At 39.1% G+C, this 25,750-nt stretch overlaps 1 protein-coding gene across 1 annotated transcript in view; it reads left to right on the top strand.

The window, feature by feature from the left end:
• The window catches only part of SYCP2L (synaptonemal complex protein 2 like), a 112,467-nt gene that overhangs the window by 18,947 nt on the left and 67,770 nt on the right, over positions 1 to 25,750 (top strand). Inside the window, exons 9-16 of the mRNA XM_035030436.1 lie at positions 14,214 to 14,299; positions 14,408 to 14,496; positions 16,410 to 16,444; positions 17,388 to 17,530; positions 19,468 to 19,520; positions 20,135 to 20,180; positions 21,844 to 21,936; positions 22,035 to 22,095. Of these exons, the coding sequence (XP_034886327.1) occupies positions 14,214 to 14,299; positions 14,408 to 14,496; positions 16,410 to 16,444; positions 17,388 to 17,530; positions 19,468 to 19,520; positions 20,135 to 20,180; positions 21,844 to 21,936; positions 22,035 to 22,095 (606 nt within the window). The remainder of the gene's footprint in view (positions 1 to 14,213; positions 14,300 to 14,407; positions 14,497 to 16,409; positions 16,445 to 17,387; positions 17,531 to 19,467; positions 19,521 to 20,134; positions 20,181 to 21,843; positions 21,937 to 22,034; positions 22,096 to 25,750) is intronic.

A 25,750-nucleotide genomic window follows, 5' to 3' on the forward strand; every position in this document is an offset into this window, starting at 1 on the left:
CCTAGTTTCATTGATCTGTTCTACTGTTCTTTTGGTTTCTATTTCATTGATTTCTGCTCTGATCTTTATTATTTCTCTTCTCCTGCTGGGTTTAGGCTTTATTTGCTGTTCTTTCTCCAGCTCCTTTAGGTGTAGGGTTAAGTTGTGTATTTGAGACCTTTCTTGTTTCTTGAGCAAGGCTTGTATTGCTATATACTTTCCTCTTAGGACTGCCTTTGCTGTATCCCAAAGATTTTGAATACTTGTGTTTTCATTTTCATTGGTTTCCATGAATTTTAATTCTTCCTTAATTTCCTGGTTGACCCATTCATCCTTTAGTAGGATGCTCTTTAGCCTCCATGTATTTGAGTTCTTTCTGACTTTCCTCTTGTGATTGAGTTCTAGTTTTGTGGTCAGCATTGTGGTCTGAAAATATGCAGGGAATTATCCCAAACTTTTGGTACTGGTTGAGACTGGATTTGTGACCTAGGATGTGATCTATTCTGGAGAATGTTCCATGGGCACTAGAGAAGAATGTGTATTCTGTTGCTTTGGGATGGAATGTTCTGAATATGTCTGTGAAGTCCATTTGGTCCAGTGTGTCATTTAAAATCTTTATTTCCTTGTTGATCTTTTGCTTAGATGATCTGTCCATTTCAGTGAGGGGGGTGTTGAAGTCCCCCACTATTATTGTATTGTTGTTGATGTGTTTCTTTGCTTTTATTATTAATTGGCTTATATAATTGGCTGCTCCCATGTTAGGGGCATAGATATTTACAATTGTTAGATCTTCTTGTTGGGTAGACCCTTTAAGTAGGATATAGTGTCCTTCCTTATCTCTTATTACAGTCTTTGGTTTAAAATCTAATTTGTCAGGGAGGGGGGAAAGATGGTGGAGGAGTAGGGGACCTATTTCAACTGGTCCCCGGAATTAAGCTGGATATTTACCAGACCACTCTGAGCACCCACAAAACCAGCCTGAGATGTAAGAAGATCTGGATCTCTACAAACAGAATACTGTAGGTGGTTGGTTTTGAGGTACGAAGCAGGGAGTCATGATTCCACAGGCAGATAGGATAAACGGCAGCAGGAGCTTGCCTGGCCATGGGGATCCTACACCGCCGGTGTGCAACAGCCTTGGGCACTGTGGACGGGGCTCAGACTCGCAGACCGGTAGCAGCAGGGAAAGGACTCTAGGGCAGCCCCCAGGGTGGAAACCCAGAGCGATGGGGTCACGCCTGTGAACTGCAGCCCCCAAGGTGGAAACCCGGAGTGGTGGGGTCATGCGTGCGAACTGGGAGCGGCTGGCGGTTTTAGAAGCACAAAGGGCAGGGCACCTGGGTGGCTCAGTTGGTTGAGCGACTGCCTTCAGCTCGGGTCGTGATCCTGGAGTCCCAGGATCGAGTCCCACATCGGGCTCCCTGCTCAGTGGGGAGTCTGCTTCTCCCTCTGACCCTCCTCCCTCTCATGCTCTGTCTCTCATTCTCTCTCTCGCAAATAAAATCTTAAAAAAAAAAAAAAAAAAAAAAAAACCACAAAGGGCAGAGACGTGCCCCTACCTGGAGGCAGGACTGGGAGCACTGTGGAGGGGCGCACAACCCAGGACACTGCAGTTTATAGCAAGGGGACAGAAACGGAGACTGTTGCCTGGAGAGCTCACTGAAGAACAGACTGAGGTCTCTGTGCTCTGAGGCAGAGGGTTGGAAATGGTCTCTTATGCTCTGACTCGCGGAAGAGATGTTGAAAGCCGCCAGGGAAAGCTGCCAGAGAACAAAACCCCCAACCTGATTCCCGCTGAGCCCATCCCCTGCCACAGGGGGGCAGGGCAACTCCGCCCAAACAGGGTTGCCTGAGTAACAGTGCGGCAGGCCCCTCCCGCAAAACACAGGCTGGGAAAACAAGAGGTCAGCAACCCTAAGGTCCCAAGAAAACAGGTGCACCTTGCTTGGGTTCTGGTCAGTAATTTGGACTCTATATATTCCCTCAAACACCCATCAGCAGAATGACTAGGAGGAGGAGCCCCCAAAATAGAAAAGACTCAGAGATTGACTTATGCTGCAGATTTACAAATGGATGCAGCTATAACCAAGATGTCAGAGATGGAATTCAGGCTAGCAATTGTGAAGACAATAGCAAGAATGGAGAAATCAGTTAATGGCAACATAGAGTCTCTAAGGGCAGAAATGAAAGCTGAATTGGCAGAACTTAATGCTATCAATGAGATCCAATCCAATCTAGATAATCTAACAGCTAGGGTAACTGAAGCAGAAGAATGAATCAGTGACCTGGAAGACCATTTAATAGATAAAAAGGGAAAAGAGGAGGCCAGGGAAAAACAACTCAGAATCCATGAAAATAGAATCAGAGAAATAAGTGACACCATGAAGCATTCCAATGTCAGAATTATTGGAATCCCAGAGGGAGTGGAGAGAGAGAGAGGACTAGAAGATGTATTTGAGCAAATCGTAGCTGGGAACTTCCCTAATCTGGGGAATGAAACAAACATTCGTGGCCTAGAGGCAGAGAGGACCCCTCCCAAGATCAAGGAAAACTGGCCAACACCCTGGCATGTAATAGTAAAACTTGCAAATCTTAGAACCAAGGAAACCATCTTAAGGGCAGTTAGGGGGAAGAGATTCCTTATGTACAGAGGGAGGAACATCAGAATAACGTCAGACCTATCCACAGAGACCTGGCAAACCAGAAAGGCCTGGCAAGACATATTCAGGGTACTAAATGAGAAGAACATGCAGCCAAGAATACTTTATCTGGCAAGGCTTTCATTTAGAATGGATGGAGAGATGCAGAGCTTCCAAGACTGGCAGAAAATGAAAGAATATGTGACCACTAAGCCGGCCCTGCAAGAAATATTAAGGGGGAGATTTCTATAAAAGCAGAAAGACCCCAAAAGTGATATACAACAGAAATTTACAGGGACAATCTATAAAAACAATGTCTTCACAGGCAACATGATGACAATGAATTCATATCTTTCGATAATCACTCTCAATGTGAATGGCCTAAACGCTCCCATAAAATGGCACAGGGTTGCAGATTGGATAAAAAGACAGGACCCATCCACATGCTGTCTACAAGAGACTCATTTTGAACCTAAAGATACATCCAGACTGAAAGTGAAGGGATGGAGATCCATCTTCCATGCCAACGGACCTCAAAAGAAAGCTGGGGTAGTAATTCTTATATCAGACAAATTAGATTTTAAACTAAAGTCTGTAGTTAGAGACACAGAAGGACACTATATCATTTTTTTTAAAGATTTTATTTGAGAGCGAATGAGAGACAGAGAGCATGAGAGGGAGGAGGGTCAGAGGGAGAAGCAGACTCCCTGCCGAACAGGGAGCCCAATGCGAGACTCGATCCCGGGACTCCAGGATCATGACCTGAGCTGAAGGCAGTCGCTTAACCAACTGAGCCACCCAGGCGCCCCACTATATCATTCTTACAGGGTCTATCCAACAAGAAGATCTAACAATTGTAAATATCTATGCCCCCAACATGGGAGCAGCCATCTACATAAGCCAACTGTTAACCAAAATAAAGAGTCCTATTGATAACAATACGTTAATTGTAGGAGACCTCAATACTCCGCTCTCAGCAATGGACAGATCATCTAAGCAGAAAATCAACAAGGAAACAAGAGCTTTGAATGATACATTGGACCAGATGGACCTCATAGATATTTACAGAACATTCCACCCTAAAACAACAGAATACTTATTCTTCTCAAGCACACATGGAACTTTCTCCAGAATAGACCATATACTGGGTCACAAATCAGGTCTCAACTGATACCAAACAATTGAGATTATTCCCTGCATATTCTCAGACCACAATGCTCTAAAACTGGAACTCAATCACAAGAAAAAATTTGGCAGAAATTCAAACACTTGGAAGCTAAAGACCACTCTGCTCAAGAATGTTTGGGTCAACCAGGAAATCAAAGAAGAACTTAAAGAATTCATGGAAACAAATGACAAAACACATTGTCCAAAACCTATGGGATACTGCAAAGGCGGTCCTAAGGGGGAAATACATAGCCATCCAAGCCTCACTCAAAAAAATAGAAAAATCCCAAATTCACCAACTAACTCTACACCTTAAAGAATTACAGAAAAAGCAACAAACGATGCCTAAAGCACGCACTAGAAGAGAAATAATTAAAATTAGAGCAGAAATCAATGAATTAGAAACCAGAAACACTGTAGATCAGATCAACAAAACTAGAAGTTGGTTCTTTGAAAGAATAAGATCGATAAACCACTGGCCAGACTTATCCAAAAGAAAAGAGAAAGACCCAAATTATTAAAATTATGAATAAAAGGGGGAGAGATCATGACTAACACCAAGAAAATAGAAACAATTATTAGAAATTATTATCGACAACTATATGCCAATAAGCTGAGCAATCTGGATGAAATGGAGGCCTTCCTGGAAACCTATAAGCTGCCAAGACTGAAACCGGAAGAAATTGACAGCCTGAATAGGCCAATAACCAGTAAAGAGATTGAAGTAGTGATCAAAAACCTCCCAAAAAACAAGAGTCCAGGGCCTGATGGATTCCCTGGGGAATTCCACCAAACATTCAAAGAAAAAATAATACCTATTCTACTGAAGCTGTTTCAAAAAACAGAAACAGAAGGAAAACTTGCAAACTCATTCTATGAGGCCAGCATTACCTTAATCCCTAAACCAGGCAAAGATCCCATCAAAAAGGAGAATTTCAGACCGATATCCCTGATGAATATGGATTCCAAAATCCTAACTAATAGGATCCAACAATACATTAAAAGGATCATTGACCATGACCAAGTGGGATTTATCCCCGGGATGCAAGGGTGGTTCAACATTTGCAAACCAATCAATGTGATAGAACACATTAATAAGAGGAGGGAAAAGAACCATATGGTGCTCTCAATTGATGTAGAAAAAGCATTTGACAAAATACAACATCCTTTCCTGATTAAAACTCTCCAGAGCATAGGGATAGAGGGAACATTCCTCAAGTTCTTAAAATCCATCTATGAAAAACCCACAGCGAATATCATCCTCAATGGGGAAAAGCTGAGAACCTTTCCCTTAAGATCAGGAACACGTCAAGGATGCCCACTCTCACCACTATTGTTCAACATAGTACTAGAAGTCCTAGCAACAGCAATCAGACAACAAAAAGAAATAAAAGGTATTCAAATTGGCAAAGAAGAAGTCAAACTCTCTCTTTTCGCAGATGATATGATACTTTATGTGGAAAACCCAAAAGACTCCACCCCCAAATTACTAGAACTCATCCAGCAATTCAGTAATGTGGCAGGATACAAAATCAATGCACAGGAATCAGTTGCTTTCTTATACACTAACAATGCAACAGTAGAAAGAGAAATTAGAGAAACGATTCCATTTGCAATAGCACCAAAAACCATAAGATACCTTGGAATAAACCTAACTAAAGAGGTAAAGGATCTATACTGTAGGAACTACAAAACACTCATGAAAGAAATTGAAGAAGACACAAAAAGATGGAAAAATATTCCATGCTCATGGATCAGAAGAATAAACATTGTTAAAATGTCTATGCTACCCAGAGCAATCTATATCTTCAGTGCCATCCCGATCAAAATTCCAATGACATTTTTCGAAGTGCTGGAACAAACAATCCTAAAATTTGTATGGAATCAGAAAAGACCCCAAATCGCCAAGGAAATGTTGAAAAAAAAAAGCTGGGGGCATCACGTTGCCCGATTTCAAGCTATATTACAAAGCTGTGATCACCAAGACAGCATGGTACTGGCACAAAAACAGACATACAGACCAATGGAACAGAATAGAGAACCCAGGTATGGACCCTCAACTCTATGGTCAAATAATCTTTGACAAAGCAGGAAAAAACATGCAATGGAAAAAAGACAGTCTCTTCAACAAATGCTGCTGGGAAAATTGGACAGCCACATGCAGAAGAATGAAACTTGACCATTCTCTAACACCATTCACAAAGATAAACTCAAAGTGGATGAAAGACCTCAATGTGAGACAGGAATCCATCAAAATACTAGAGGAGAACATAGGCAGTAACCTTTTTGACATCAGCCACAGCAACTTCTTTCAAGATATATCTCCAAAAGCTAGTGAAACAAAAGCAAAAATGAACTTTTGGGACTTCATAAGATAAAAAGCTTCTGCACAGCAAAGGAAACAGTCAACAAAACAAAGAGGCAACCCACAGAATGGGAGAAGATATTTGAAAATGACACTACAGATAAAGGACTGGTATCCAAGATCTATAAAGAACTTCTCAAACTCAACACCCAAAAAACATTCAAGTCAAAAAGTGGGCAGAAGATATGAAAAGACTTTTCTAAAGAAGATCTACAAATGGCTAACAGACACATGAAAAAATGTTCATCATCATTAGCCATCAGGGAAATCCAAATCAAATCCACATTGAGATACCACCTTACACCAGTTAGAATGGCAAAAATGGGTAGGGAAAGAAACAACAAATGTTGGAGAGGTTGTGGAGAAAGGGGAACCCTCTTACATTGTTGGTGGGAATGGAAGTTGGTACAGCCACTTTGGAAAACAGTGTGGAGGTGCCTCAAAAATGTAAAAATAGAGCTACCCTATGACCCAGCAATTGCACTCCTTGGTATTTACCCCAAAGACATAGATGTAGTGAAAAGAAGAGCCATATGCACCCCAAAGTTCATAGCAGCAATGTCCGCAATAGCCAAACTGTGGAAAGAGCTGAGATGCCCTTCAGCAGATGAATGGATAAAGAAGATGTGGTCCTTATATACAATGGAATATTACTCAGCCATCAGAAAAGATGAATACCCAACTTTTACATCAACATGGATGGGACTGGAGGAGATTATGCTAAGTGAAATATGTCGAGCAGACAAAGTCAATTATATGGTTTCACTTATTTGTGGAACATAAGGAATAACATGGAGGACATTAGGAGAAGGAAGGGAAAAATGGGGAGGGGTAATTGGAGGGAGAGATGAACCATGAAAGACTATGGACTCTGAGAAACAAACAGGGTTTTAGAGGGGAGCGGGGAGGGGGGATTGGTTAGCTCGGTGATGGGTATTAAGGAGGGCACGTACTGCATGGAGCGCTGGGTGTTATATGAAAACAATGGATCGTGGATCACCACATCAAAAACCAATGATGTATGGTGACTAACATAATGTAATAAAATAAAAAAAAATCTGATTTGTCTGATATAAGGATTGCCACCCCAGCTTTCTTTTGGTGTCCATTAGTATGGTAAATTGTTTTCCACCCCCTCACTTTCAATCTGGGGGTGTCTTTGGGTCTAAAATGAGTCTCTTGCAGACAGCATATCGATGGGCCTTGTTTTTTTATCCAATCTGATAGCCTGTGTCTTTTGATTGGGGCATTTAGCCCATTTACATTCAGGGTAACTATTGAAAGATAGGAATTTACTGCCATTGTATTGCCTGTAAGGTGACTGTTACTGTATATTGTCTTTGTTCCTTTCTAGTCTGTGTTGCTTTCAGGCTCTCTCTTTGCTTAGAGGATCCCTTTCAATATTTCTTGTAGGGCTGGTTTCGTGTTTGCAAATTCCTTTAGTTTTTGTTTGTCCTGGAAGCTTTTTATCTCTCCTTCTATTTTCAATGATAGCCTAGCTGGATATAGTATTCTTGACTGCATATTTTTCTCATTTAGTGCTGAATATATCCTGCCAGTCCTTTCTGGCCTGCCAGGTCCCTGTGGATAGGTCTGTTGCCAATCTAATGTTTCTCCCATTGTAGGTTACAGATCTCTTCTCCCGAGCTGCTTTCAGGATTTTCTCTTTGTCTCTGAGACTCGTAAGTTTTACTATTAGATGTTGGGGTGTTGACCTATTTTTATTGATTTTGAGAGGGGTTCTCTGTGCCTCCTGGATTTTGATGCCTGCTTCCTTCCCCAAATTAGGGAAGTTCTCGCTATAATTTGCTCCAATATACCTTCTGCCCCTCCCTCTCTTTCTTCTTCTTCTGGGATCCCAATTATTCTAACGTTGTTTTGTCGTATGGTATCGTTTATCTCTCAAATTCTGCCCTCATGATCCAGTAGTTGTTTATCTCTCTTTTTCTCAGCTTCTTTATTTTCCATCATTTGGTCTTCTATATCACTGATTCTCTCTTCTGCCTCATTTATCCTAGCAGATAGAGCCCCTATTTTTGATTGCACCTCATTAATAGCCTTTTTGATTTTGACTTGGTTAGATTTTAGTTCTTTTACTTCTCCAGAAAGGGTTTCTCTAATAACTTCCATGCTTTTTTCAAGCCCAGCTAGTATCTTTAAAATCATCATTCTGAACTCTAGTTCCACATTTTACTAATATCCGTATTGAGTAGGTCCCGGGCAGTCGGTACTGCCTCTTGTTCTTTTTGCGGAGGTGATTTTTTCCATCTTATCATTTTGTCCAGCGGAGAATAGATGAATCAGAGAACAAAATGCTAACGGGGTAACAACGTCCCCAGAAAATATACTCGAAACAAATCAGAAAAGACCTTCCAGAAAGTGGTCACTTTTCTGTTCAAAGAGTTGTTCTTATTCCTTTCTTCTATCTCCTGTTGAGTTTGTAGGTGTTCAGAATGGTTTGATCCCTATCCAGCTGAATTCCTGGGACCAGACGAAATCCAGGTCTCCTACTCCTCCACCATGTTGCTCCGCCCGCCTCCCCTTGACTGATTTTTACAGGCATAATTATTTTTATTACTTTTGTGCTTCATTCTTTTTTTTATATATTTTTTATTTTTTCTTATGCTAATCCCCATACATTACATCATTAGTTTTAGATGAAGTGTTCCATGATTCATTGTTTGTGCATAACACCCAGTGCTCCATGCACAATGTGCCCTCCTCAATACCCACCACCAGGCTAACCCATCCTCCCACCCACCTCCCCTCTAGAACCCTCAGTTTGTTTTTCAGAGTCCATCGTCTCTCATGGTTCGTCTACCCCTCCGATTTCCCCCGCTTCATTCTTCCCCTCCCGCTACCTTCTTCTTCTTCTTTTTTTTTTCTTAACATATATTGCATTATTTGTTTCAGAGGTACAGATCTGAGATTCAACAGTCTTGCACAATTCACAGCGCTTACAGAGCACATACCCTCCCCAGTGTCTATCACCCAGTCACCCCATCCCTCCCACCCCACCCCCCACTCCAACAACAGTTTGTTTCCTGCGATTAAGAATTCCTCATATCAGTGAGATCATATGATACATGTCTTTCTCTGTTTGACTTATTTCACTCAACATAATACCCTCCAGTTCCATCCACGTGGTTGCAAATGGCAAGATCTCATTCTTTTTGATGGCTGCATAATATTCCATTGTATATATATACCACCTCTTCTTTATCCATTCATCTGTCGATGGACATCTTGGCTCTTTCCACAGTTTGGCTATTGTGGACATTGCTGCTATAAACATCGGGGTGCACGTACCCCTTCGGATCCCTACTTTTGCTTCATTCTTTTATTCTTACTTATAGTCTTTCTTTCCAGAGTCCCTTTTATCATTTCTTGTAGGGCCAGTTTATTGATTATGGTAGTTGGGAAACTCTCCTATTCTGAATGATGGCCTTGCTGGATAGAGTACCATTGGTTGCAAATTTTTTCCTTTCAGCATTTTGAATATATCATGCCACTCTCTTCTGGCCTAAAAAGTTTCTGCTTAAAGATCAGCTTATAGCCTTATGGGGTTTTTTTGGATATATATGTAACTATTTTGCTGCTCTTAAAATTCTCTATCACTACATTTTGCCATTTTAATTACTATGTGTCTTGGTGTGGACTTCTTTGGGTTTATTTTTGTTGGGAACTCTCTTGCCTCCTGGATCTGGATAGGTTTCAAACCTTCCCCAGATTAGGGAAATTTTTAGTGGTTTCTTCAAATAGACTTTTATTCCCCCTTTTCTCTCTCCTCCTTTTGGGATCTCTTAATGTGAATATTATGCTTTATGGGGTTACTGAGCTCCCTAAGTCTGTTCTCATTTTGCCTAATTTTTTTTTCCCACCTGCTCAGCTTGATTACTTTCCATTATTATTGTTTTCCATGTTAACTTGCTCCTCTCCTCTCTTTAGCCTGTTATTCCATCTAGTATATTTTTAATTTTCATTTATTGTGTTCATCTCCACTTCTTTCATCTTTTAAGATTTATTTATTTTAGAGTGCATGTGCATGCATGTAGTGGGGGGAGGGGCAGAGAGAGGGAGAGACAGTCACAAGCAAAGTCCATGCTGAGCACAGAGCCGAATGCAGGGCTTGATCTCACAAGCCTGAGATCACAACCTGAGCTGAAAGCAAGAGTCAGATGCTTAACCAACTGCACTACCCATGGGCCTCTCTGGTGGTTTTTTTGTTTGTTTAAATCTTTCCATTAATGTTCTCTCTGATATCCTCCACTCTTAAGTGCATTGAATATCTTTATGATCATTACTTTAACTTTTTTATCAGGCATATTACTTATATTCACTTTGCTTATGTCTTGTTGTGGTCTTTACCTGTCCTTTCATTTGGGACATACCTGTCTCATTTTGTCTAATTCTGTGTCTGTTTCTGTGTTTGGAAAGTCAGCTATGTCTCCTCTTAAAAATAAAAGCCTTGTGAAGGAAACATTCTGTATTATCCTGCAGTGCAGTGTCTCCTCTTCACTAGAACCTGGTGCTTCAGGAGGTATCCCATATGTGTGTTGTGTGTGCCCTGCTGTTGTGGGGATTCATCTTTTTTGTGTGGGATCCCTGGTGTGATTTCTCTCCATTTCTGGGGCTCCTCACCCCCCATGAAAGGCTACAGTCAGTTTTGCTCCCCACTGACCTTCTTATCCTCTCCAATATGGCCTCTTTTATACTTTTGTGGAGTTTGTTGTGCCAGTCTTCAGGTTGTTTTCTGGGTTATTTATGCTGTTGTTGCCATTTTTATCTGTGGGATGAGGTCACCTTAGGGTTCTCTTACACTCCATCTTCCCTATGATTGGAAATAGTCCATTTGCATTTAAAGTAATTATTGCAGGTATGTATTGACATTTTGTTAATTCTTTTCCAGTTGTTTTTGTAGTGTTGTATCTTCTGCTTTCATCCCTTGTGCTTTGAAGGTATTCTTTAGGGTTATGCTTGGATTCCTTTTTCTTTTTTTTGTGTATGTGTATTAGAGGTTTTTGATTTATGATTACCATTAGGTTCATTTGTCATCTTTTGTATATAGCAATTTTTATTAAGTTGATAGTCACTTAAGTTTGAGCACATTCTAAAAGCACCTAATTTTTCATCCCCCTTCCATATTTTCTGTATATGATGTCATATTTTGCATCTTCTTATTTTGTATATCCTTGGCTGGTTTTTTGTAGATATAGCAGATTTTACTATTTTTGTGTGTGAACAAACTGGCTTTATAGTTGAATCTACTACCCTAATTATATGATTACTTTTACTGTGAATTTTTTTTCTCTTATAATTTTCTTCTAGTTATGGCCTTTTCTTTCCACTCAGATAATTCCCTTTAGCCTTTCTTAGAAGGCTGGTTTAGGGGTGATGAACACCCTTAGCTTTTGTTTAGGAAACTCTTTATCTCTTCTATTCTGAATGATAACCTTGCTGGGTAGAGTATTCTTGGTTGTGGTTTTTTTCCTATTAGTAGTTTGAATAGATCATTCCATTCCCTTCTGACCCACAAAGTTTCTGGTGGAAAATAAGCTGATGATTTTGTGGGGTTTCCCTTATATGTAACTATTTCCCTTTGCTGCTTTTATAATCCTTTTATTCCATTTTGCCATTTTTGGTATTCATGTGTCTTGATGTGGACCTCTTTGTGTTCATCTTGTTACGATTTCTGTTTCCTGGATCTGGATGTCTGTTTCCTTCTCCAGTTTAGGGAAGTTTTCAGTTATATCTTCAAATAAATTTTCCACCCCTTTCTTATCTCCTTCTGGGATTCCTACAATGTGAATTTTATATGCTTGATGCTGCTGCTGAGTTCCCTTAACCTATTATTTTTCACCTTTTGCTGTTCAGCTTGGTTCTTTTCCATTACCCTGTCTTCCAGATCAGTGAGCTGTGCTTTTGTCTCCTCTCATATGCTTGATTCCCTCTAGTTTTTTGTTCTTGTTACTGAATTCTTCATCTGATTGTTTTTATATTTTCTATCTTTGTTGATGATCTCACTCTCATCCACTCTTAAGTCCAGTGAGTATTTCTGTGATCATTACTTTGAATTCTCTATCATATTGCTTATCTCCATTTCTTTTAGTTCTTGTGCTGTGATTTTTGTCCGTTCTTTCATTTGGGACATATTCCTATTTTCCTCACTTTGTATTTTTCTATGTGTTATGGAGGACAGCTGTGTCTCCTGGTCTTGAAAGTAGTTGCCTTGTATAGAAGTTCAGTGGTTCCCTATAGTGCCATGCCCTCTAGTCATCAGAACGACACAAGCTAGTGGTGCGTCTCCTATGTGGGTTGTGTATACTTTTCTGTTGTGTCTAGCTGTGTTTATTTTCAGCCCAGTCAGCTGCAATGACCCACTTTGCCTACTGTGGGTGCACTGGGCAGGGTTTGGTCCATGCAGCATTGAGGGGCCTGTGTAAGGCCTCTGTGGACTTGTAGGTGGGCAGGATCAGCAGTCAGGCTAGTTGTCTGGAATTAGCCTCTCTGTGTGAGTATATCAGATGACAGCCTTTCTCCCTATGTGGCTCAGAGGCTTTCATTGGTGGGTGGTAGGTATCTGCAACTAGGTATCTGCAACCAACCTCTTTGTTGCAAGCACACCTAATAGCAGGTCTTTCTCCTTGTGTGATTGGCTAAAAGGCTTGGCTGCTAGAACTGTGGGCAAACTGGTGTGTGGGATTATTTCCTCCTCCTCTCCAGGGCAGTAGTCACTTTGGAGTGGTGCTGGTCCCCACTGGGGCAGCTTGCTTGGTGTGGTGGTAGGAGCCACTTTGTAAGGATGGCTGCTGAGGCAGGTGGGTTGGATGGGTCAGGTCTATAAGGGAGCATTGGGGGTGGGGCACGTGGTGCTAGCAAGATTGGAGGAGAGTGTCACCGCAGGCTCCCATAATTGTCCAGCTATGTAAGCTGAGGGAGAGGAAGAGAAATGGTGCCCACCAGCATTTTTGTTCTTAGAGAAGTCTCCTAAAGATTCCTGCCCCTCCACCACATATTCTGAGATTAGTAAATAAATCTCTTCAATGTGTGCCCCAGGTAGTTTTGAAACTGCTACTTTTTTGCCATGTCTCAGGCCAGGTTATTTATTATGCTGACTCTTTGAGGGTGAGGACTCTTGTAGAATTCATGTTCTTTTATGTTTTTGTGATAAGTCACATGCTTCTTAAATCTTCGTTTCCTGAAGTAAGCACTTTTTAAAAAGTCCCTTTTTTGCTACCTAATGGCAGTGTTCCTCTTTCCCTTTAAAATCTTCAAGTTTTAAACTGGCAGGCAAGTTGTTGGCATAGCTCCTAGCCAAATTTCTGGTTTCTAGAGATCATCCAGCAGTATCAATCTGGCTTTTTTTAATGGAAGGGGAATCTTTTTTTACTTCTATGTTCTGGTTTTGGGTTCCTACAATCTCATGAGTTCTATGGGGGGTAAATATGATGTGATGAATAATCCATATATAAAAATTGCACATTTGAACTTATAAGAGTAATGCTAGGATCTTACCATAAGTTTTTGTACTTTTCATAAGTGTATACTGTCATTTTATATCTTAATGTGCATAAATGAAATCATAGTTTAATAAGCATAGAGGATAATCTCATACCCATTTCTTTTACTATGCACTGACCTATAAATAACTGAAGTTTCCATAATTATGCTGTTTAATAAAGGCCAATACTTTTTTCAAACCCTACTTCTGTTAGCATAAGGCCTCAAAATTTTTATTTTAAAAAACATACAATGTAAGAAACAACAGAAAACTGTGCAGTAGCTACTCTTTGTATATCTGTCTGGACAGAAAAACAAAAGTAGCTTTGCTTGAGATAGGGTAATCACACACAGTCACACTTTGTGTATGCTGTTCTTTTCCTCAATGTGGGTCTATGCAATGCAAGTGTATTTTGTCCCTGTTTTATTGCCCAGACTGTTTTAATTTCTAAAATGGTTATTGCTCTCATGGCTTTTCCAGTCTCTGCCACTTCCTGTTTTGTGGGAGTCCTTTCCTTATTCTTTTTAGCATAAATTTGATTCTTCTAAAATTATGCTTTCAGGGAAAATTGAGATGTTGGATTCCTTCATACTTACCTTAGGATTTCTGGTGACAGAAAAGACTGTAAATCGTTTCATTCAGCAGGAGGTGAGTTGCAAATAACAAAACTGATTAACAGCTGCTCCAAAGACCTTAGAGAGGGTTGTGCAATAAGCCTCCATGTTTCCTCCCTGTAAATACTTTCTCTGACTCCAGGCTTTGAAAACTTTGAACTCCATTTTTCATGCCATGCCTCGGGAAGAGCGAAGACGACTCCCCTTGTTGGAAGGTCCACGTCATCTTATGTAAGTGACCTTGTACTTGATTATGGGATGATGTAAGGCTAAAACTCCTCTGGGTTGTACTACCTCTGTCTTTGTTCTCCTTAGACCTAACACCTTCATTGCTTCTTTCAGTAAATGTGTACCTATGCAGGCACTGTGCTAAGCAGCAAAGGAGGACTAAGGGAAAAAGCTAGACTTTGCTAAGTTCTTGTTTAGTAGTATGTTTATCAAGTTTATGAGTTGAAATGCTTTCTTGGGCCATAGGTTATTGTTTTCTCTGTGAATGTGAGTTAAATTAGTGACTCATGGAGAATGTTAAGAGTACAGAGCCAGACTGCTGGGCTCCAAATCCTGGTTTTGCCACCTCTTTGCTCACTAAAATGGAGCCAACCATAATCCTTGATTGATAGTTATTATACAGGTTGAATCAAGCAAGCCATTGAAAGTGATGAGCATGTTACTTAGTAGCAAATGATCAAAGGCTACCAACTTTTAGCTATGCCAATGTAATTTGTATTGCTTTTCAACAACGGAAAAACAGTGGATTTTTGTTTTTTGATGACTGTTATAATTATGTAGTTCTTGGGACATTGAAATTTGGAGGTAAAGTTATAATGTGTGGCCATGGAAAGAGCAAAACCAGCACCCATTTTAAAATTTGAACCTAAATGTTACTGTGTTAACCACTAACTAGCATCATTGATATATTGTGGCATGCATCATTCATGTGACAAGCAGCCATGACTGATGAGAGGAAGGGCAATCAAGTTTGTCCTATTGTAGGCCTGAATGAAGTGATGGTGAGCATGGAGCCCACTGCTATCATGTTTGTCCATTTAACTAATGTTTGCAGCATGCAATTTTTCTACTGAATATTTCCTTAAAAATATTTGACTACATTATTTAATCATTACTCTTAATGTTATATTTAGAATTGGAGAACAACTGACCTGATGTTTTCTCATAAGTTTTCAAACTAATCCTGTTGTCCTGCCTTATTGTTTATGTGTTAGAGAAAGTCTGGAATGTTCTGGACTTCAGGTTAGATGTAAAGTCTGCAAGCACAAAGCAGTGGTACTATTTTAAGGCTTCTTTTTAATAGTAACAAATCAACCTGTTTATGAGAAACTGAACTACGAGATTTCTTGGCCAATCTAGTCTTTAAAATGGGAGTTATTTCAGACATTAAAAGACCAGTATCATACTTGTTAGCATTTAGTTGAAATTGTTAAATGAATATAGGATATGGGAGTCTGTTGTTAAATGTAATAGGGTTAGGTTATTACATGATAAATAATAAATTTATCAGTTTTTAAAAGCAGTTCAAGAGCTCACTGGAAAGACAGCACCTACTGTAGCATTTCTTCCAGTTATCAACTATGTTTTTAAAAAGATTATACAAAAAATATATACACGTAAGTTGGTGAGATGACTATAAAATTCCAGAATCTTAGTGTTTGATAATCTTCAGACATCCTCCAATTGAATTCACTTTACAGAAGGAAAAATAGAACCTCTGAATGTATAATAACTCTAGCTTCTTTTAAAAAGTACATTTAAGTCATTAATACATAACTTTTCCATAAAGATGTATTCTTGACATTTAAGAAATTCTGATGATGAATTTGAAATAATTTCAAAAATGCACATTGTGGTGGGGGGCCATGGGTGGCTCAGTCGGTTAAGCATCTGCCTTTGGCTCAGGTCATGGTCTCAGGGTCCTGGATCGAGCCTGTGTTGGGCTGCCTGCTCAGGTGGGAGTCTGCTTCTCCCTTTCCCTCTGCCCCTCCCCTCAGTTCATGCATGTGCTCTCCTCTAATAAATAAAATCTTTAAAAAATATTAAAAATATACATCTTGGTTTTAAATTTTAATACTAATATAGTAAAGTTTTATGTACATTTCAGTAAAATGTAATTTATCTAAATGTTTCAGGAAAGACCTGGCAAGGACAATCTTGACTGTGGGTGGTAAGACGTGTTTAGAATTTTAAATATTAGAGTATTACATATTGGACTCTTGGGGGTTTTGTGAGCATCTTAAAACTATGGGTAAAAATTATGGTCAAGTTGAAAATAGGAATAGCATTTCTTTTTTAATTTATTATGAAAAGTTTTAGCATGCTGAAAGCCATAAAGAATAATTCATGAATACTCATTTCCTCACCAACCAGCCTAGTCAAATTTTATCATTTTGCCACATTTACTTCATCTTTAAGTAAAATCAGTTACAGGTAAAGCCCCTGGTATACATGTCCCTGATCCCATTCTCTCCATTAGTAGAGGTAATCCTTCTTGGATTTATTTCTCATTCAAAAGTATGTTTTTCTACTTTTGTTCTACGTATTCATAAACAAGATACATTATTTTTTTCTAATTTTATTTAAATTCTAGTTAACATATAGTGTAATATTAGTTTCAGGAGTAGAATTTAGTGATTTGTCACTTCATACATTGTTTTGCAAATTTTAAAAGCATTCTATAAATGTCCTTCTATTGTACATATCCAGCTGCAACTTGCTTTTTACTTTTAAAATCATTTGAAATTTAAACATGTTATATGTAGTTTTTATCAGTCATGAAATATCACAATTTATCTTGATTATTTTTGTAATATATTTTTAAGCCTGTTTGAGTTGTTTTTGATGAATATTTTAATATAAAACATAAAATGCAGAAGTATGTTTTACTTGTTATATGCTGGCCTATTTAGATTTTCTGCTAATGTTTCTTAAATATTGAATTTAAGTAAAATGCTCTAGGATACATCTTACTGCTTATAACTGTAATGTACAATGCTAGTCTTCTAAGATGGAATTTCTTAGAACAAGTGCTAATCTGTAGAACTCCCCCCCCCTTTTTTCTTTTGCTTTATGCCCATACTAGAATGATCTACCATGTTCTTAATCTCTAGATTATGACCAGCAGGTTGCTCTTTCTGAAGCATTGTGTAGGCTGACCTTGAAAAAATCAAGGGATGAGCTTGTCCATGAGTGGTTTGAAGATGATGTCATTGCTGAAGCTTTCAAAGAAATTAAGGATCGAGAATTTGAGACGGTGAGATTCCTGGTCATCAAAAGTCCATTTAACCAATTCATCATTAGGAATAATGGCAGGCCTGGAATCCATCCCGGGCATGGAGTGCTTCTCCAGTTTTATACAAAAAAAAAAAAAAAAAAAGTCCATTTAACCAATACTTATTAAACCTCCTCAGTGTTTTCTTCAACATTGGGCTCAGGGGAGGAATTTTTCTTAAATTAATAAATGATTTAAGTGAATAAGTAGCCATTCTTAAGCTTCCTGTTTCCCATTTATGTGAAAGGATCTGAGGACTGTATGAACAGAAAATCTGTGCACCAAATATGGGCATACAGATAAAACTCTTTTTTTAAGGTAATTTGGACTGGAGACAGACGATGTGAATATGATGGATCCAGTCCAAGAAAATGTCATGGAGTGGGGAGCAATTTTCAGTGCATCTCAGATGGTAGGGAGAGCTGGAAGAGAAAATGTGCATTTCAGCCTTGTACAGAGCAGCTGGGGCAATGAGGGGAGGTTGAAATTGGCATGGGGTGTTCTAGTTGCAGAGGAGTATTATAGGTAGTTGTGTTTTGAGCCATCCGGCCTATTTTAGAGGAATAATAATTTCCAGTGTTTTCCATGCAATCTGGGCTCACGGTGACTGTATTCCCAAATAGCACAGAAATAGCTTGTAGCTTTGCTGCATACTCACCTCCATCCTAAAATGGCTAAAATGTTTTTCCTCTTCTTTCTAAAAGTTCCTAAAATGAAGGTTAGGTCCTTAGAAAAAGGTAAAATTCTTAATAACCATGCTCATGTTGAACCAAGCTTTTCTGGTCAAAACTGCTATGCAATTAGAATTTTATTAAATCTGAAATTTTAAATATATTATTAAAAATATTAACTTTGAGCCTACTGCCAGATAGGTAGTAATTGTTTAGCCAGTATTGAATTTTATCTAAATGGAAAGACCATAAGGCTCAGGTTTGAGTACTACTTCCCTGGCTTACATGATGTATGCATTTTGGTAAGGTGGTTGATTTACAAAGCCTTAGTGTCATTATCTGTGAAATGGGAATACAACCCACCTTAAAGTTGTGAGAACTGAATGAGAGAAACCAACATGCCTGGGATGTTAAACTCAGAGGTTAGTTCCCTTTTTCTCTCTACGTCATTCCCTCATGGTCAGGGAAATTTCATGAAAATAGGGCAAAAGTAACATTTCTCAAATCCTCCCCCCCCCCCCCCCCCCCGAGCCATTGACTTCTTAATGGAGCTACTTTTAGGTCAAAGCTTACATTACTGCTATTTAGTGCTGCATAAAGATGCAGAGTGTAAGGATGGACTACAATAGCCAGTCCTCCCTAAGAAAAGGGACAAAAGCCTGCGTCCGTGTCTGTTCAGCTTTAGTATTTTGGAGGCAACAAATTTACCTTCTTACTTGCTTCTGGTCAGAAGAACTCTCTAAAAATAATCCTTATTCTCTGAACCTGTATGAGCAGAGAGAAACCAGGAAGGAATGGGATAGAGAACTCCTCATAAGGAAAATTGGCAGTGGATAATGCACCCAGAATAACCCCAAAATTGATAAGTTTATGGGTTTGTGGTTGGCTCGTTCTGGGCACATGTTAGCAAGATAGATGCCAATGGGTTAGCAAAACTATAATCTAGGTCACTAGTTAAATGTATTTCTTTTCTCTTAACCCAGTGAAATGTAACTGTGCATATAACCTTTGGAGACTTAAAGCATTCCTCAGCTGAAAATCTCCTGGCTGGGGGTTCCTTCCAGAATTTGGGTCTGAAGCTTCCTCTTTCTAACACAATGTATTATTTTAATTAACCTGTAATAACGAATCTTGGTGGAACCTTGTGATGTTACTGGATCCTCGGAATTTAGAAGCAAACACTAGCATCTGAATGCTGGTAAAAATATTTAAAACTTTTTTCTTAAAGTTTGCATTATTTCTTTGAAGGATAGTAGACGGTTTCTCAATTACCTAAACAACAGACTTGGAGATGAAAGAAGGTAAGTATGTCTCTGGGTGTCATTTTATTGACTAGTCTTATTTTGAAAATGTCTAATATTAGAAATCTAGGCTATGTTTTATTTCAGGAGAGAATAGAAGATACATAACTTATTGATCACTACTCTGTTATCCATTGAATAGAAATACCAGGAGATTAGATCCATTCTCCATAGTGATTCATTTGTATGTGTTTAAAAATGCTCTACATGTTTGTTTTGTTTTGTTTTTAGCATATTTACTTATGATTTGGACTATTTTTAACATGTTCCCTGGGGGAGATTTTATGAAGTCAGTGGGGATAGGCTTATTACAGAAAAAGTTCTTGATGAGAATTTGCTAAATTCACTCATTGGAATCTTGACCAGCAACTAGGCAGAGAAACAGTACCAGTAAGCCTGGCTTGTAGACCACTAAACTTGGCTTGTACGCTTGCCAGATGGAGACTGGAAATCTACCCAGAGTAGTATCCATTTGCAGGTTTGAGACCCTCTTCCATACTTTGTGCAAAAAGATTTAATAGCATAACCTAGATAAAAATGCTCGTTATAGAACATGTAGGTTGTGTTTGGGATTGACCCACATTATATTTTTTACATTGTCAAGTGTTTTGCAGGGTCTATTCATTTCCGTGTATTGCTGCCTTTGCTGATGGGCACGAGGTATGTTTGTCTCTGGGGGCCGTGAGGGGTATATATGGGTCTCATAGACCGTAAGTTAGGTATACATAATTAGGCCAAACTGCTCTCCCTACAAAGGGCTTTTTAGAAAAGGAAGCATACTTCTTCAAAGGCCTCAATTCTGAAGCCTTTCTTCACCTGTCTTCTCTCCTACCATAACTGGGATGCATTACTAACAAGTTTAAGGGCCCTACTGTTAATACCAGGTACAGGAATTTTAGGGTTGATACTGTGTTCATGAGCTCTATTACAGAAATCTGGCATTATTTTACCCTACTAATGGGTACCATTATTCATGCCTGTATTGTAGGTAAAAGGGCAATTCCCTTCTTTCCATCCATTTGATGCTCCCCACTTTATCCACAGAAATAGGGGCACTCTTTTCACTAGATACTTCTACCTTGTACTTTATAGTTTAAGGTTGAGCAGTTTCTTTTTACCACCTTCTTTTGTTTCTAAATGAACAAGGTCAACCTACATCATCTCCACAGGGAATAAATTCTTCAAAGACCTCTAAACCTTGACTCAGTTGAGGTTTCCTGGAACTTGTCTTCAAAATGTCCTAATCAACCATTTCTTTGCTTTGGGTTTAGATGCTGTTTCTTGGCCTCTTGGAGCTGAGCCTTTAACCCCTGACTATGCCACAAGTTTTTTCTCCCTAGGACTGATTTTAGTAGCCTGATTGATTTTCTGTATCTCTGTTCTTTTTTTCTTCTGGTTATCTGAAGTTTCCAGTATCTGCTTGGTGGTAGGTTTTTGGTTTTTTTGGTTTTTTGTTTTGTTGTGTTTTTGGTTTTTTTGTTTGTTTGTTTTGTTTTTTTTTTTACTTCTAAATTTCCATCAGCTTCAATCAGGGCCCTTAAACTGGCTTCCCGTAACATACATTATAGGTTAAAACCTTCATTCAACTCTATATAGTTGTAAAAAGTAGGCATATATGATGGAAAGATGTCCAAGAAATGCCATTTTCATAAAAGCAAGTGGTCTATTTTTTTCCATTCTTAAGGTATAAAAACTCTTCATATACTTTCTGATGTCTAGAAAACATCTGGGAGGAAACAAAGGCATTGTTAATGTGTCTCTGGAAAGGTATCTATGGGAAGTTGAAGGGCAGAGAAGAAGACCTTTACTGTTTCTATAAACACAATACTGTTTGAAGCTTTTTTACTATAAGCACATATTTATTTTATAATCAATTAAAATGAAGGTAATTTGAAATCTTCAAGTCTTAGCTCTACTCTAATGGATATAGTAAGGTAGATGGCAAATAATCACTTATATTTGATAATACCTCCTTCTCTTGAAGTTTCCATCCCTATGCAGTATGGATTGTTTCTGCTTCAACATAGGACTATTTTCTCATGAGTCTCTCTGGGGGAAAAAGGTTTATGTGGATAGAGTCCTCTGACACATTTAAACATCTTTTAAATGTTAAGCTAAGGTTGTTTTTTTTTTCTTCCAGAAATAGCTTAGTTATATAAAGTTAAGACCTTCCTCCTGTTTTGCAGAAGTAAGGCAATAAACGCCTCCTGTAATTTTAAAGCAGTGTTTTTCCAAGAAAAGCAGAAGTTGTTTTTAGTGGAATAATTTCCCTCTGACCCTTTAACAGGATATGTATACAGTTCATGATGAAATTATCTTACAGATGAGGAAACCAGAAGATGAAAAACTAGAGAAATTTTGGATTGACTTCAACCTCGGAAGTCGGAGTGTAACTTTTTATATAGACAATATGAAGGTAACTGTGTTTGATTCCTACTTAAACCTAAGTGCTTAGAGATTGTTCATATGCAAATATGTTATGTGCTCATGAATGTAACTTATTTTTTTTCCAAGAGTGCTCTGTGGGACTCAGTAAGACTTTTGAAGGAAGCAGTGATTAATTTCAGCATAATAGGTAAGATGATAATTCTAAACTACCCCACATTTAGTTCTGATTCTAGAGCAGACTTTGTTCTTTGAGGTAGGAGGGAAATAGTATAGTGTGGTGGAAGGAACACTGCCCAGGGCCAGGATGCAGGGGTACAAGGCTGGGGACTCCTTCACTTTGTGACTTTAGATTCAATTACTTGCCTTGCTTTTTCATTGTAAAAGTAGTTATAGTTACTCAAAAACTTTAAAATAGAATCACCATATGAGCCAGCAATTTCACTTCTAGATAGCAGACTCAAAGAGAGATTGGCATACCAATGTTCATTGCAATATCATTCACAGTAACCAAGAGGCAGAAGTGACCCAAACGTCCATCTAAAAAAAAAAAAAAAACTGGTATATATGTATGATGGAATACTATTCAGCTTTAAAAGGGAAGGGAAGTCTGACACATGCTACAACATGGATGAACCTTCAGGACATTATCCTAAGTGAATAGGCTAATCAGAAAAACAAATAGTAGGATTCCACTTATGAGGTATATTTCAATTAAAGTGATAGAGACAGGAAGTAGAGTAGTGGTTATCAGGGACTGTGGGGAGGAGGAAATGGGGAGCTGCTATTTAGTGGGTAGAGTTTTAGATTTGCAAGATAAAATTCCGGAGGTCTGTTGTACAATGATGTAAATATACATAATACTACTGAACAATATATTTTAAAATGGTTAAGATGGTTATGCCACAATTAAAAAATTGGGAGCAGGAGGGCAGGTACTTATTACCAGAATGGGAATCTCAAGCCAACTCCATGCTGAGCATGGAGCATGATGTGGGGCTCAGTCTCACCACTGTGAGATCATGACCTGAGCTGAAACCAAGAGTCAGATGATGCTTAACTGACTCAGATGATGCTTAACTGACTGAGCCTGCCCCCAAGTTGTTTTCCTGCCTTCTCTCCAGAAGCCTTAGTCAGTGCCCTCCGGGCTCTATCCCAGCCAAGCCTGGTGACATTTAAAACTCCAGGCTTTAAGGCCTGCTGGTTGTCAAACCTCACAAAATTCAACCCTTCTCATTTTCCAAGCCAATGGCATTGGGGAAATGTTCTCCTTGTGTGCTCCCCTGTGTATTCTCTCTTGCCCTTCATCGAGACCACGGCTCCCTCCCCTCCACAGCACAAGGGAGCCACACATCCCACCTTCTTCAGTGTGGCTTCTTCTCCCCCGCTAGTTGTGGAGTTTGTTATGTCCATCCTCAGGCTGATTTTTGGGGTATTTAGCATGATTTGATAGTTATCTAGTCATGTTTGTGGGATGATATAAGCCTAAGGTCCTCTTATTCCACCACCATCTTTTCTCAACAATGTGCATTCATAACATCATTCCTCAGATCCTCCAGGGGCCACACAAAGAGGTAAAGGCAGAGTGCAGAAAGAGCAAGTCCTTGTTTTAAGGTCTATTTTGTCTGATAGAAATATTGCTACCTCAGCTTTCTTTTCGCATCCATTTGCATGACAAATACTTTTCCATCCCTTCACCTTTAATTTGTATGTCTTTAGGTCTGAAATGAGTCTCTCGTAGGCAGCATGTAGATGTGTCTTGCTTTTTTTAATACATTCTATCACCTGCTTTTGATTGGAGTGTTTAGTCCATTTACATTCAAAGAATTACTGATAGGTATGTACTTATTGCCATTTTGTTACTTGTCTTATGGTTGTTTATGTAGTTCTTCTGTGTTCTCTTGCTCTTTCAGTTTGCTGGCTTTTTGGATTCGTATGCTTGGATTCCTTTCTCTTTATTTTTTATAAATCTATTTTTTATTTTGGTTACCATTAGGTTTAGAACATCTTATACATATAGTAATCTATACTAAGGTGATGGCCACTTACGTTTGAATCCATTCTTTACTCCTCTACCCCCCCCCCCGCCATGTTTTAGGTATATGGTGTCATACTTTTGTGAATCCCTTGACTGAGTTTTATAGATGTACTTAATTTTACTGCTTTTATGTTTCCCACTTTTCTTATTGTTACGGTCTTTCCTTTCCACTCAGTGTCTTTTAACATTTTTTGTAGGACTGGTTTAGTAGTCATGAATTCCTTTAACTTTTGTTTCTGGGGAAATTCTTTATTTCTCCTTCTATTCTGAATGGTAGCCTTGCCGAATGGATTGTTCTAGGTTTCAAGATTTTTCTTCTAGCACTTTGAATATATCATGCCACTCTCTCTGGCTTGCAAAATTTCTGCTGAAAAATCAGGTAATAACCTCATGGGGTTTCCTTTGTATGTAACTGTTTTGCTGCTTTTAAAATTCTCTTTATCACTACTTCTTGCCATTTTAATCATGTATCTTGTTGTGGATCTCCTTGGATTGATTTTTGTTGGTGACTCTATGCCTCTTGGATCTAGATATCTGTTTCCTTCCCCAGATTAGGGAAATTTCCAGCTATTATTTCTTCAAATAGATTTTCTGCCCCCTTTTCTCTCTCTTCTCCTCCTGGGATTCTTTTTTTAATAGATTTAAAAAAAAGATTTTATTTATTTATTTGACAGAGAGCTAGAGAGCACAGGTAGACAGAGCAGCAGACAGAGCGAGAGGGAGAAGCAGGCTCTCCACTGAGCAGGGAGCCTGACATGGGGCTCGATCTCAGGACCCTGGGATCATGACCTGAGCCAAAGGCAGATGCTTAACCAGCTGAGCCACCCAGGTGCCCCTCCTTCTGGTATTCTTATAATGTGAATGTTGATGGTGTTGCTGAGTTCCCTTAGCCTATTTTCATTTTTTTTTTCTCTCTCCTGTTCCACTTGATTGCTTTCCATTACTCTGTCCTCCAGGTCACTGATCTAATCTTCTTCTTTTAGTCTACTAGTTATTCCATCTAGTGCATTTTTAATTTCAGTTGTTGAGGTCTTCATCTCTGATTGGTTCTTTGTTTTTTGTCTTTGTTGATGGTCTCACTGAGGTCTCCAACTCTTTTCTCAAATCCAGGGAGTATCTTTAAGACCATTACTTTAAATTTTCTATCAGGAATATTACTTATCTATTTCATTTAGCTCTTGCTGTAATTTTGTTCTTTCATATGAGACTTATTCCTCTGTCTCATTTTGTCTGTGTCTGTTTCTACATGTTAGGAAAGTGAGTATCCCCCTTATTTGTTGCATGTGTCCTATTGTTGTGGCTAAGCCACATTTGCCTTCAGTCTAGTTGTCTGCAGTGGTTCTCTTTGCCTGTTGTGACAGGGTTTAGTCCCTGTATTTTTAGTGGGCCTATTTGGGGCAGCCTTGGGCTTGACTTGAGTCAGACCAGGGGTTTGTGAAATGGCATGGTACCAAAGTGCAGGGCACTTTCCCTGTATTGTAGCTTGAGAAGATTTCATTGGTTGGAGGGGCCTGCAGTCAGACTAGATGTCTGCCCCCCACTCCCACACAGTGGGACTGGTCTATGTGGTTATCTTTCTCTCTCCCTAGAGCAGGAGTCACTTTGGAGTGATGGTGGCTCTTGAAGCTGCTTGCACACTGCTAGGCTTGTGATACCTGTTTGGATGGGCTCCAGCCAAGGGCATCTTAGAGTGAGCCGGTCCTCAGGAGAACGGAGGGGTGGGATGTGTGGTGCCATGGAGTCAGATACATGTTAAAAATTCTATAGTAGCCTACTGAAAAGGTAAAAAGTAGATCTCAACATATTG

Source organism: Mirounga leonina, unplaced genomic scaffold (genome assembly GCF_011800145.1).
Source record: "Mirounga leonina isolate KUSES-001 unplaced genomic scaffold, KU_Mleo_1.0 Mir_366, whole genome shotgun sequence".
Lineage (NCBI taxonomy): Eukaryota > Metazoa > Chordata > Mammalia > Carnivora > Phocidae > Mirounga > Mirounga leonina.